The sequence below is a fragment of the Hirundo rustica genome, chromosome 1 (genome assembly GCF_015227805.2).
Source record: "Hirundo rustica isolate bHirRus1 chromosome 1, bHirRus1.pri.v3, whole genome shotgun sequence".
In the NCBI taxonomy this organism is placed as follows: domain Eukaryota; kingdom Metazoa; phylum Chordata; class Aves; order Passeriformes; family Hirundinidae; genus Hirundo; species Hirundo rustica.
This window is the reverse complement of record NC_053450.1, coordinates 20,658,557-20,672,958: the sequence shown is the minus strand read 5'-3', so window position 1 is coordinate 20,672,958 and position 14,402 is coordinate 20,658,557. Positions and strand designations below refer to the sequence as shown.

Sequence of the window (14,402 nt, the reverse complement as noted above, 5' to 3'; positions counted from 1 at the left end):
CTACTTGCTCCTGTACTAGCTTCGCTCACTTCCCTTCCTCAACTGCTCATTCATAAAACTGATAAAAGCAGCACTCAAAATTATCCTGTATCAACAAATCCTCAGTAAATGACATGTTCCCAAATCCATCTGGGAAGGTGGTGACTGCCATCAATACAAATTGAATCATGAATCTCTCATAAACCAGTTAGAGATTACAAAATGTAGTACTGGTACAGACAAAAGGCAACAACAGAGAGTAACTGGTTTATTATCTCAAGTGTGAAATACTGAGTCACCACCAGGGTGTAACCATAGACACTCCTTGAAAAATGTGCTCTGGGGTTTTCACTTTTCAGAGTACTCTTTGTTTTCTTTTCGTAGACTGTAAGGGAGAGGTAGTACCTTGGAGAGTAGGAAGGTAAAAACAAACAGTTTTAAGAAGTGTACAATGAATACAATTTACAGGAAAATTTTCAAAAATTAAATCCCCTGAACCTTATCTTATTCTTTCAAGCTTCTCATCAATTACTCCTAAAGGGTTTTGAGAAGGACACGCTATCATTACTGACATCTTACAGGGAAGACACACAAATATGGCCCACAGAAAACACAGAAGTCAGGTGAGTAAAATGAAGAGAACTTGACCTCAAAACCCTACCAGCTCACAACACAGTTACTCAAGAGCAACTGTGCAGAGTGAAACTGTGCTTCTGTAAGCGACCTATGAACAGGGAGAAGGACACACCATTCTTACTTTCAGATACACAAAGGTCTAGGATTCAGAGCTGTTGTTTCCAGAACCAACAGTCTTACCCAACCCTACTACCCTGCTCTGCTACCTTAACTCTTCACCAAGTCTCTGCAGGTAGGCACGGTTAAGAACAGTACTGACACCAGTTATTCCAGTTCTTCTGCATGTTTCCAGTGGAATGGACAACTTACCAGATCTTGTCTTTCTGTCATACTCATCTTCTCAACTATGGACCAAAACCAACGCTTGAATTGCAAAAGCTTCTCAGCATTTTCTCCTGTTGAAATGAAAAGGTATACAATTCAGCTGCTACACTGGACAATAAGATTAAGAGATCCATTTTATACATGCTTCAGGCTGGATCTCAGCTACAAACACATTCATAAATATCAGACACCAGTAATTTCAACTAATAGCTTTGAATGCAAGGCCAACACCGGCGTAACTCAGTACCACTCCCACTCCTTCCTCCTTACCAAAAAGCCCAAATGCAACTAAATGCAGTTTAAAAATTATGTAAGAAGTTTTTAACTTAAATCCATCACATTTATAGTTCTAAAGAATTTTCACAAGAAAGATATACTACCATACAATCCGTGTATTTAACATCTAGTGACAACAAAGCTGAAAAACATGCTTTCTCCACCCTCCCTTAACTGAAGGTAAATATTTTCCAAGGAATGTAAAAAATATCCCAAGTAATAACTTTATTACAACTTTCACTGGCTTATTAACTAATGCCAGACCTGAAGAGATAGTTTGAGTTTAATGCTGGTAACTACTTCACACAGAAAAAACAATGTTAAGTTATACGTGCAACTCTGTTTATGACTAAGTTATTTCATACCTGATTCATCATTGAAAGAGGTAAAGCTGATTAGCATTTGCACATTTACTTCACCACAGCCATTTACCAGAAGTCTGAAATCTTCTGCTGTCAAATCTTCTAATGAATTCTTTGGAAGCACATCCAGAAGCCCCTTCCTCATTGCCTTAAGTGAAAACCAAAAAATGCACATTGTAACCCTGTAACTTTTAAGATTGACTTTAAAAAAGCATTACTGAAAAATTTTGTGTGAAATCCCCTTTAACTCAAGATTCATTATTCTCTGAGCTGTTCTTTTAAAGTTTTATTATCTGAGATGCAAATCTTCTGAAACAAAGAACTGCACCAATTTTTAAACCCTACCTACCCGAGCAAAAGAAAGCAGTAATGGTTTGAGCGAATATTTCACCAGGAGCAGAAGCACATGCACACTTTTAATGCTAAAATGTTCAGGTGTTTTGCTAAGCTGTGCTGAATTTGATGAGAATTAAAAAAACCTCATCTTGCATGTTACTTTTACTTTGCTTCCTCAAACACATGCCAACTCTGCATCAAATATATTACACACACAGACACACACACATATACTCTATATAAGTAATATCCCGAAAAGATAGAAAATTCTAAATTAAAAATTGAATACTATGAATCAATTTGCTTTAGAAAATTCCAAAATGAATACAAGTGTTAAGAGTTTTCAACTTTTAAAATAAAGAGTCAAATATTAATATATGCAGACATGGAGATAAAGTATCTTAATTCCTGGAACAGGTTCTTTCTGTGAGAATTAGGACCTCAGCTGCACAGAGGCAATCTGGCAGCCTGCTCCCCTATCTCAGATGTGCAGCAGGAAACCACAATGAGCACAAGCAGCAAAGTTTAGATTAGCATCATATAGCAGACTGGCCTTCATTAACTGTCTGCCAAAATATATTATTCTGTAAGTGTTATTTGACAAGGGCTTAAAAAAAGCAAATCATTTTTAATACGGTTTTCTAGTAAAATCTTACATTTCTTGCCAGGCTAGCAGAAGTGGTTTTATAAATGATTTTTCCTTAGAACAAGGATGCAAGCAAATCAAAGGTAATAAATTATTAGAACAAAGTAGTTGCCAAATACAAAGTTCCAAGAGGATTTGTGCAATTTGAGCTCAAGAAATGAATATATATATATTTAACCAATGAGACCCACTAAAGAATAGATTATCTTTCATTCTATTAAATAAATTACTCAAAGTACTGAGTCTTCACAGTACTGCATAAACAGCTATACAATTACAAAAGAAAAATTAAATACATTTAATCAAGCTGTCAAGACTTTAAAGAAACCTGATTAGTAACACCAGAATGAGAATAATTAACTGACTGAAATATTACAATTTTTTTTATTCTTTTAAAAAAACCTCCACTAGAGACTTACATGGAGAGGCTGCTCTGCTACTACCAACATTCGGTGTTCTGCATATTTCCGGACATACTCATATACATTCTGAGGAGTGACTGGTATATTTACACCGTTGGAAATAAGTTCAACCTATGGCAAAGAAATAAGGAACATTTAAAAAGGGGAAGAAGAAAAGTGACATAAAGGAAATGAGATTATTACAACCACCACAGTATGCTGCAGAGTGATTTATTGCTTAATACACTCCAAGCCCAAGCAAAATTCACTACTACAGCTTAGTTTTAAAGATTCCCTAGGATTGACCACGGTTGCCAGGGTCTCTGGTAGGCTCTGTATCATTTTCAAAGAAAAAAATCCAGGCTTCAATGTCAAAGAACACTGCACTGGATCCAGGAAGAGTAAAATGTTTTATCTGCCATCTGAGAAGAGCATGGATTATGTGCATGCTACAACCTGCATGAGCTGTCAAGCTCTGAAACTACAGAGCCATGGATTTAGCCATGCTTACCTGCCCTCCACCCTCCTCCTTACAGAGGTCTATTGCAAAGGCTAGATCCATTGCTGCAAACACTGCATCAGCATCTGTACTCTGGGAAGCGAGGATAAGTTGCCGAAGGCTTTCATACATAACTGGATCGAAAAAAGCAAAGTCATGCCAGTTCACCTATGAAAAAAGAACAGAAGTTGGAAACATAACAGGTGTTTAGGAATTCGAAATTATCTGATCTGTACCTGGTCCATGCACTAGCAACGAAGTACACAAACACACAGAAATAAAGGCAGTTAAACTCCTACTTTCAGTTTGCTTTAGAAGGTACATATTCAACAAGAAAAACCTGAAGAGAAGAATTAGAAGGCAATCGCTCTTGGAAGACACCGTGGGGTATTTAAAGGTCATTTTTGCCATTAATTGTTTTTCATTAAAGATTATAATATGTTGGATAACTGATTATGTGATTAAAACTGAATTTAAGGAAAGACCAGCAGTAATAAACCTTGGTTTAAGTTTGTTGGATCAGACACAACTTACAATGCCATTGACTAACGCACCGAAAGTGCTGTACATTATTAGTCTTTACTGGGCCAGGGTAGCAGTTTTGGTCAAAAGTTTAGATAATTATCACTCTGAATTAAATTATACCTACACCCGAGACAAAATTTTAATTACAAATTAATTCCATGAGATCTCTCAAATATGCAGAAAAATGCTTTTCTGTAAGCTATTGCCTAGCATTGTCCAACACTACAGTTTCTAAGCCTCAGGAAGAAAAAAAGCAGAGACAGTATGTAGTTTTTGAAGAGAGTTGAAGGCTAACCAATTACAAATCATTACATTTTAGTCAAATAACCTGGTTTCTAGTACATCTACTCTGTTAGAAATCTAGGAAACAAAAAAATTACCAGTCCTCAAATTAAAGACCTCCATACAGTTCCAGTATCAACTCGGCTGGTTAATACATATGTGGTTAGGGGAGAAAAAAACCCCTGTTTTATAGATGAGATTTTAAGTAATTACAGGAAATTAAAATTTTTATGTTCAACTTACCTTTCTGCCAAGTAGAACTTTGATTACGTGCCTATTTAACGTGATGGGACATAGTTCATTCTGCAACAAGCACAATCCTAGGATTCTGAAAAAATAATTGGAGTTTGTTTTGGTACAGCAGAAATTACACTAGAGATCTTTCAGCAAACTCACATTTAAAAATTCCAATATTCTAAGACTTAAGCTGGAGCTAGCTTTCCAAAATTATCAGTCACAAATGAAAATCATGGACATACATAATTTTTAAAAAGGATAAAAAATTAAAATTTATCAGGAAAAGAAACCTCAGGTTAACATATGCAAATTCTCCACCATTTAGGCTCAGTGTGAGAAATAGAGACCATTAAAGTTATTTTCTTTTCCAGCTTGGAACACTGGTAGTCTCCCTGGTGTTGTGGATGATTGTCTTTTACATTTTTTCAGACTAAAAAGTTAATGGTAACACACCTGCCAATGTTTCGGAAACAATTCAGCCTTGCTTCTGTGTTTTTACCAGGTCTCGGTGTATAAAAACCTCGTTTTCCAGGTTGGTAGAAAAGTGGTGCATTATCATCCCCATCATCTGTGTCATCTAATTCCATATCTACTACACTGCGGCTGGATCCATGTCGCTTTCTATTTTCCTGTTTTGAAAGTCAAAACGGCAATTAACACACTAAATTTAGTTACTGACACACATCAAGCTATTTCCTACTAGACCCAAAGATTCAGATCCCAGCAGCTAAGAATTCCTGTGGTATTTCCTAATTATGACATTTTATACTTTTGACTAATTACTGTTAATCCTTTCAAAAGAAAATGATTAAACAGAACTTTGTCTTGCACTATAAAGAAAGCTTCCAATTATTTCCAGTTTTAAAATTAACTGATAAAACGGAATCTTACATAAATTTTGTGCAACAGGTCATTCATTACCTGCACTTTATCTGAAGAGTCTAGCAATCCAAGATCCAATATACTGTCAGCACCATTCTCCCTTGAGAAGGGAATAAAAAGCCAGATTTAATTTCACCATCACAGATCCACAGAATGGTTTGGGTTAGAAAGGGACCTTGAAGATCACCTAGCTCCAACCCCCTTGCTGTGGGCAGGGACACTTTCCTCTAGGCCAAGTTGATCAGAGCCCCATCCAACCCAGCCTTGAACTCCAGGGATCTGCAGGTTCTCTGGGGAACCTATTCCAGTGCTTCACTCTCCTCACAGTAAATAATTTCTTCTTGTTATCTAATCTAATCCTACTCCCTTTCAATTTGAAGCCCTTCCCCCTTGAATTGTCCCTACATGCTCATGTATAAAGTCCCTCTCCATCTTTTTGTTGGCTCCCTTCAGGGACTGGAAGGTCACAAGTAGGTCACCCATAAGCTTTCTCTTTTCCATGCTGAACAACCCCAGTTTTCTCAGCCTTTCTTCATAAAACAGGTACTCGATTCCTCTGATCATCTTGGTGACCTCCTCTGGACTTGCTCCAACAGGTCCATGTCCTTCCTGTGCTGGGGACCCCAGATCTGGATGCAGCACTGCAGGTGGGGTCTCACCAGAGGGGCAGAATCCTCTCCCTCAACCTGCTGGCCATGCTGTTTTTGATGCAGCCCAGAACATGTCTGGCACATTGCCAGCTCATGTCCAGTTTCTCATTCACCAGCACACATCAAGTCCTTCTCAGCAGGGCTACTCTCAATAAGGAACTGTCATATTCTGAAACCAGTCAGGATAGATTAAACAAAAGCCAAAAAGTTACTTGTCCACATAAAAATATCTAGACTATCAAGGAGTAAGATGCATATATTGCAGTTGGCTGTAGAACAGTACCAGTGCTCTGGCCACAAAATCAATTCTTGCTTTTGATACTTTACCTGCCATGTGCAATAATGAGTTCCATTGCTTCATCAACTCTTGCTCTAAGGGAATCTTCACTAGCTAGTAACAGAAGCAGCTGAGCAGGAGACAATTCCAACAACATTCCTGTGATTTTACTTGCAAATGCCTGGGGATAAAGGAGTGATAAGTCTTACTATTCTCTTCCAGTTCTCTCATTTTCAAATACGATCTTATGAAAGTTTTGGTATTTAAAATAGAGAATGCATTACAAGACAGCTCCTAAGCTAAACAACAAATTAGAGGAACAAAATCTTAATAAAATTAAAAAGAAAATAAAATCAGTCTTACATGTTCGAATACTTTCAATTATGTTACAATAATTTCAATCATGGATAAGGAAATACATTTTTACATTACAAGATGACAAGAACAATCATTAAATGCATTAGGGAAGTCTTACTGGTTGCATTGCTTGCACTCGAGGGTAGAGCCGCTCTCCAAGGGCTTGTCTGTGTGCTGGGAGAGGGTCAGGGTCATCGCTAGGATTTCCTTCTGATGCTGGTCTAAAAGGCCGTGTGTCAATGGACAGCTGTCTTCTGAAGTCCCTTAAGATAATCAGAGCAGTTTGTATTCATTTCAGAGGAAAAATGCAAAAATCCTCTGGAAACAATATTATTTGCACACAGATTCATATTAGCATTAGCTTTACTGCTGGAATAGTAGTGTTGCTCATAGCTGCTTGGAGAGAATGAATCAGAAAGAGAATCAAAATGAACCAGAGATTTTAGTATTACTCATGTTTTGATACAGCTGTCAGACACGCCACCAATGGCACTGTTGTTTCTAAACCACTCTCAATTCTATTCTAGTACACAAGTTTTCGTTATTGTTTTAGCAGAAGAGACTGATGGCCTGTGGTGGAGACATAACCTATTAATGCTAAAGTAAGCATAATAATTCTTAAAATAATTAAAACTAGAGACTGAGTTTCAAGAAATTAACCTGCAAATTGCTCCTGAAATAGACTTCTTTAACTGGAGGAAGTTACAGTATCTTTCCCTGATGATATCCAAGGCAATTACTCTATTTGACAAAACACCTTCATCAAGTTAAAGATTTATCACTTACCTATCCCTATCTCTCCGAGAACCAGTTCGCAAGCCACTACTTCTCCGCATTTCTCTCTCTCGCTCCCTTTCCCGATCTCTCTCTCCCCTATTTCGCAATCTCTGCATCAGACCTGAAGGGCAAAAAAACCTCATAAACTTAAACGTCTTAATATTTCTCTCCTACTTAAGTCTCACTGTAAGGAAGACTAATTTTGGAAGAACTTGAAAGACATCAGTGAGAAAGAACCACTTCACTTGAAGCAGTGATTGGGTTCAGCCAAACTTAAGAAAGGATCTGAAGCATTTGTACCAACTTAAAAATGACAAAATACTTTAAGAATTTATATATACTTTCAAAAACATTAAAATGTGTTTGAGGAAAGTCAGATGGAGCAGCCATATTAATATTTATAAGCTCTTAATAGCTAAAATCTTAACAATTACCTACTTGAGAGAAAGATGCTCAAAAAATCTGAGCACATCTAAAGCATACTCTTGTTGCAAGAAAAACAAGAGGTTCCTGTTTCTGAAAGCATGGAAGGGGGAAGCCATTTCCTTGCTCCAGAGAACTAACACATAATTCTTATGGATTCTGGGCTGAGCTAACAGAGATGTCTTTGGCACAAGGCCAAGTATTTCTATGTAAAAAAAAAAAAAGGACCCAAGGTAAAAAGCACCCAAGGTTTTTATGAATGTTTTCTGTAGATTAACTGCTGTGCATCACTTACTTGTATGGGTACCCTTGTTGGCATTCTGAATGCAATCTAGATTTGGCAGTTTCTCATTTGACAGAAAAGCCTGTGCAATAGCAGTATAAAAGCTTCGTGCTACGCCACTGCCTTCTCCGGGCTCATCCTTAAAAGTGACTTTCACTCTGTGGACAGCCATCGGAGTGGTAGCACACCTGCGACCAAAATGATTGTTCAGCTGCCTCATGGTCTGCTGAATTAGAAGATCTCTGTCTCGATCAACCTAGTAAAAATACAAAAAAAATATTTCTTTATCAATTATCATACAGAGAGACTTTCAGCTTCACAACACATTTCTGGACGCTGCTGCAGAGGTTCAAAAAATACCAATCAGACTGGGAAAAACTACAGAGTAATTGCAACGAAAGTAACAAAATATGATTTAAGGCACCTGCTTGCAGACTCTGAAATAAAACTTCTATCAAGTTACTGTAATAATTCAACTTTTAATGAAAATTTATTAAAAGATAAACTAACATTTTTTACCTCCAATGTTAAATCCCTTGACTGCTGGTTTCTAAGTTTTTCCATCTCCCTGCGGAATTTTGATTCCTTTACTTCAAAGCCTCCTAATTCAGTCAAGATCTAAAAATAATTAAAAAAACAAACACAAACCCCAAAATCAGAATAATAAGGGAGAGTCACAATTTAGTTGTAAGAGGAACTGTCCTTACGCTAAGAAGTACATACCGATCCAGGCTCTGCTCCAACATCTTCCATGAATACTCTACCAAACAACTCCAAAGAAAGGCGCCAACGCCCCAGCAACATGTCATGAGAAATAACCATGCCCATGAAGCTACACTGAGGCCTGACAGAAAAGAAGAAAAAATGACAGATACATGGAATCAAGTTATATTTCAGACACACTTTGTGAACTTCAGTTTTTTCTTACCCTCTGCCTTCAACTAAGTTTTTTATTCCTGATAAACAACAACACAGTACACTAAGTCTGTGGACAGAAGCACATGAAGCTGCTTAGTATCAGCAGAAACACAAGTCTTGCTTCCAAAGGGTTATTACTCCAAAAGCACGTAACTTTTGCTGCTACATGGAATTCACTGTTACTAGTCTCCAATCAACCAAGACCCCTTAATTTCTTTTAAAATAGCTGTAATTTGGAGTAAGGGCAGTTGAAACCTTAAGTGAATTAAGTGTGGGCAGCACCACCAGACACAGATTGCAAGCTGTCGATTCCAACTCCTCAGCTTGGCTACCCAGGACATCACAGCAGGTCTGCAGCAGGAAGTCGGGGAGTAAAGGAATTTGTCTACAGTTTGTACAGACCTTCTTGAAGACTGTTCAGCTATTCCCTTTAGAAGCTACTAATCACAAACTACAAATGCAAGCTAAATTAAGCTACCCATTTTAATTCAGAAAATACTTTCCAGAATACCAATCAACCATTTATCAGAGCAGTAATATTTCAAAGAGTAATTTTTAACTCAGCTACCTGAAAGATGTGAGGGGTGGCCCTTCACTTTCTGTCAATCCTATCTCTGCCAACAAGCTGCTTTTCAGCTGTGCTGCGAGATCGTGAGCTGAAGGTCCTGGTTTTGAACTCTCAGATTCTTCTGTAGGCACATTTTGTTCTTCCCCTTCCTTCTTTTGACGATTTTGCATGCTCATAACATTTTTTAAGTTGGCTGCATAAGACATTTTAGTTGGAAGAACCTAAAGGACAAGTAAAATATAATTGCACTTTCAAAGCAGCCTAGAAGGCTTTTTCAGCACATACATTCATAGATGTGTATTTTAAATCACACAAAAGTGAACACTGTAATTGACCTGTTAAAACACAGTGACCTCAATCATTTCAATAAATACAGGAAAAAAAATTCCCCACTCTATGTTTGCATTTCATATGCTTAACAATTAATGTTCAGTCTAAAGGCAAGCCAAATCTACTGGACTATAGGAAGATTTAAATCTTTCTATCAAAAATAATTATATAATTAACATTCCAAAAATTACCTCAGAATTGTACTGCTGCGTTTAAAAATATTACCTGAAAGCTGCTATGTATCAATAATCATCAAATTTCTACATTAAGCATACTTTATTCATAAAGATTTCAAGTTTTCACAGGCACTGGGCTTTTAAATTATCATTCTAAAAGCTACATTAAATTCTCTCTGAAAACATTTAAGAGTCCTTTTAAGGACTGAAGGTTCTAGTTTAAATCACCATATTGCTTCAAGTAATAAAGCTTTACATTTACCTCAAGGCAGTTTCTATCCACTGTAACTTCCATTAAGCACTTGCCGCTGTTGGCAGAAGACGAGTACAGACCCTGACTGGGTCGGCCAAACAGATCTTCTTTGCGAGCATTTGGCTGAAAAGCAACAAAAGAGTTCTGGGTCAGTAATATACTTCGGTGAGGAACGGAAAAGCAAACTGCAGTTTTCTCCCAAAACACCATCTCTGATGTCACCTGTAATAGATGTGGCTGGTCTGCCAAGGGGATGGCCTCTGCCAGAGGAACCTCAAAAGGATTGGGTGGAATGCAGCCAAGGAACGTCATAGAGTCTGACCGTCTGAAAAATGGATGGTTTTGGCCAGTCTCTGCTGGGAGGGGGTCGTCATCTTTGTCATTGAGTGTAGCACCTAAATATCAGAGATTTCAAATCAGTTTTCACAGTTACAAAAGCAAAGGATATAAAATGCCAAAAATTAACATCCTGCCCTCTTAGCTACCTGACTAGAGGAGAATTTCTGCAAATTTAATACTTCTACAGGATGCTTCTGCAAATGCTGGATCTTTATTAGTTTGCTTAGTTGTCATTTCTATTCTTTTTACTACACCTAGCTTTACTGAACAGGCACTCCTACACTGTATGTAGGAGTACACATTCTACCATTTTCAACACAGCTCCATCAGATTAAAAAAAGTTTAACTGTGATTCAAACTTTAAAGCAGAATGATAGGTAAGGGCAGAAATGCTGCAATTTAGTGAGAAAGAAGATGAAAGGATGGCCCTGAAATGAGAGGCAATGAAATAGGCAATAGCAGAAGAAACTTGGTAAAGTAACAACATTAAGAAAATCTTCCTAAAACCCAACTTTACATATACAAGCAGCAAAATTTATTCAACGTCTCAGCTAGCTGAAGGGAAAAAGCACTAAGGAAGTCTGGCATTTTGGTATGCTATGTCAATTTTTGTATACTAACTTTGATTGGTATCATCATCATTTTCATGTTCTGAATCTTCGTTGTCAAGACCCAGTTCCAAAAGCTCCCGAGTTCTTAATAAAAACACCCAAAACAACAACAACAAAACAAAAGAAAAAAGAGTCAACCATCTTGAAGAAATTATTAGGCAAAACATCTATATCTGTAGCATAATCAGAAAGTGGACTTAAGAGTTATACATAAGAAAAACGAAACTAAATCTGAAGCACCATAGAGAACTCATTACATACTCACTATGTCACTCGCACAGTTACCCTCGGAGCCATGTGGCCACCTACCAAGCTGGAACCTAAAAGTTACAGCTTTGGGTAGTGATGTTGGTTTTAAACACTATTATCAATATAAAATCCTAGATACCCTGCATTAGTAGAAGAAATATGCAAGTGAATAGTATTCCAAAATTTTAAAATAATCTCACTGATGTAATTTCAGAAGGTAAGTCTGCAAACTGCACTTGCAGAAAAACAACAACAACAACAAACTTGTTTTCACTGTATTATACTACTGTTCTGTCAAGAACTTTGATGAGTATTCATTTCTGGCAGTTTATGCATTGTGAAATGTGTTCTGAAACTAGATGAAGGCTGATAAAAGTTCATTTTACTCAGACTTCTAATATGCCATCTAACAGAAGCAACAGTTTGAACCACTCACTTTTAATTGGTCTAGGCCTTCATAGTTTCAAATGCATTTCATGTAAATTTCACAATCCTTTAATTAACAGTTATTTGACAGATATCAGTATGTGAAATTTTTTTGGAAAAAGCAGGTTCTGGAAGTATGTTATTGCTTGGAAAAATGTTAAAGCTGTGGCTAAAACTACTCAAGTCAGACAATACAAAAATTTGATTACTGTACTGTATCATTCTTATTTGTAAAGGAAACTACTGTTTATAACACCCTCCTCTGATACACCCCTGAGGTCATAACAAACCTTACATTACCAACCTAAGTAGAACATAGTATTCCAGTAGCAGTCCAATATATATCTAAAATATCAGTATCTTATATTTTACAGTTACTAAATTTGTAGAGAAAATGGAAAGTTAAGTTTGACCTGCAGTATTGAAAATTAGGAGCAAAAAGGGGCAAAGATCTGCATTTAACTGCTGACTAGGACTGCTTGGGTACCTAAAAACCTAGTAAGAAATGAGAACAGATGCTGTAGACTACCAACATGTGGACATTTCTATTAGCATTAATTAGCCTATGAAATGAAAAAAATATAAAAAGAAATCTTAAAACATCTTAAAAATTAATAAATGCACCTTGTAAAATGCCACAGTTGAAACAGCAGTTTTTCAACTCAAGGACATTTTCAGCTATTGATTTCCCTACTGTGCTTTAAATATCAGGTGAGTCTTAAATGCACATAACCAAATGGAAAACAAAACCACAGAGCCCATCTCCAATGTCATCTCTAACATGTTTGACAGATATCTAAGTAAGTTATCATGTCAAATACATGTCTCATGTCATTAACTGAGAAACTGTCTCCTGAGTATGTCTTTTAGAGGCAAGATTACGTAGTTAAAAATCCAACTCAAGTTTCAACAGTAAGAAAAAATATTACAGCATAAAAAGAAGTGAACACGGAACTGCAACAGGCTTATCAAACACAGGTACATTATATGCCATTATAGAAATCCTTTCTATAATATGTACGTTACTACACACACCCACACACAGACATACAGATTAATGCATATATTTATATAAGCTGCTGAGGAACAATGCCAATGACTGAAACCAAAGGGCTCACTCTTTTTTACTTAAAGTTTTTTTTTCTAGGAGTCAACCTCAATACCTTTTCCTTTCCAGCTGAGGAGTATCCAACGTTGTCTGTTGATTCATTGCTTTAATCCAATAAATAAGGGCTTGAAAAACATATGCTACGTGCTTTAGTGAGCAGACATCTAGAACGGGAAGCACATCCGAGTGCTCATCGTTGTGAGAGCGCATCAAGGACAGCGCGTAGTTCAGGAAATCACCACGTGCTGACATCATTCCCTGACGGGCACTGAGTAAAGTAGCACGTCTAGTGAAGGAAAAGGATTGAAGACAGGGACATCAGGCATCACAGGAGAACACATACTTTATTAATAAGCCTTATATTTGAAATTTGGATGTAAAATCTCAATGAACTCCACAGAAAAATAGTGATAACAAGCTACAAGCAGTTCAGATGCAGTACATTGTAAACAGTTAATGCTCAAGATGAATCTAGTATGTCAAAATAAAACAAATAGTAGTAACAACACAGGAAACCAACTTAAATCAAAACAGTAACCACATTCCAGCTCTGCAAAATTAGATTCCTAAGATGTCTGTGAATAAGATTTGACTATAAAACTGATAACTCATATTGCACGCAGTAATCAAACTGTTTTCATACCTTCTTCCCTCAAGCGTTCTCAAGCTGGCTTCCTCACGGGCTGTCATTCTTTCCCTTCTAGCTGAGTTCTGAGAAGCATGGAGAGGATGATTTGGATGCCCAGGATCACCAGCAGATGATAATGCTGAACCGTAACGCAGCTGAGCTTCAGTAGAGTCCATGATACTGACCATCCAATTCCATGTGGGAATAAGCTTTTCTTCCACATAATTCTATAGAAAATGAGATTTAATTGGTTTTGCAAACAATAGAACTAGATGACAAGAATGCAATCTTCCTGATTCCCTACAAAGAGGCTGGAAAACCAGGCTCAAGAATTACCGATCACTGGTTTCTGAAAGCTCTGTCAAGACTGCTGATTTACTGTGGTGGTATGCAGCTCTCATCACTTAACACTTTGATATCTATAAAGCATTCTCACCATGTCTCTCTCTTTTGGGCATCTCTTCCCCTTATGACCACGCAGCATCTCCCAGGGGCACACAACTTGGCTATTTCAGCTTAATTCCTGACTTTGTCTTAGCTTTAACAGCCCTGATCCTGCTGTGGAATTCATCAGCCAGATCTTTTACCATTCTTCACCCCTTGTCAATTACTCCATGAAGTTAATGAAGTTAAGACCTGCACCA

The 14,402-nt window shown here is 37.2% G+C and overlaps 1 protein-coding gene across 3 annotated transcripts in view; it reads right to left on the bottom strand.

Annotated features, from left to right (window-relative positions):
• Positions 1–14,402, bottom strand: part of UBR5 (ubiquitin protein ligase E3 component n-recognin 5) — an 85,576-nt gene that overhangs the window by 1,322 nt on the left and 69,852 nt on the right. For all 3 annotated transcript variants that reach the window (XM_040087422.1, XM_040087444.1, XM_040087457.2), the window contains 19 exons: positions 13,774–13,985; positions 13,186–13,416; positions 11,358–11,431; positions 10,620–10,792; positions 10,407–10,520; positions 9,639–9,859; positions 8,876–8,996; positions 8,672–8,770; positions 8,165–8,408; positions 7,456–7,567; positions 6,788–6,932; positions 6,363–6,493; positions 5,425–5,485; positions 4,957–5,132; positions 4,510–4,594; positions 3,472–3,627; positions 2,979–3,092; positions 1,581–1,725; positions 925–1,010 (listed from right to left, as the gene is read on the bottom strand). In XM_040087422.1, the coding sequence (XP_039943356.1) occupies positions 925–1,010; positions 1,581–1,725; positions 2,979–3,092; positions 3,472–3,627; positions 4,510–4,594; positions 4,957–5,132; positions 5,425–5,485; positions 6,363–6,493; positions 6,788–6,932; positions 7,456–7,567; positions 8,165–8,408; positions 8,672–8,770; positions 8,876–8,996; positions 9,639–9,859; positions 10,407–10,520; positions 10,620–10,792; positions 11,358–11,431; positions 13,186–13,416; positions 13,774–13,985 (2,700 nt within the window). The remainder of the gene's footprint in view (positions 1–924; positions 1,011–1,580; positions 1,726–2,978; positions 3,093–3,471; positions 3,628–4,509; positions 4,595–4,956; positions 5,133–5,424; positions 5,486–6,362; positions 6,494–6,787; positions 6,933–7,455; positions 7,568–8,164; positions 8,409–8,671; positions 8,771–8,875; positions 8,997–9,638; positions 9,860–10,406; positions 10,521–10,619; positions 10,793–11,357; positions 11,432–13,185; positions 13,417–13,773; positions 13,986–14,402) is intronic.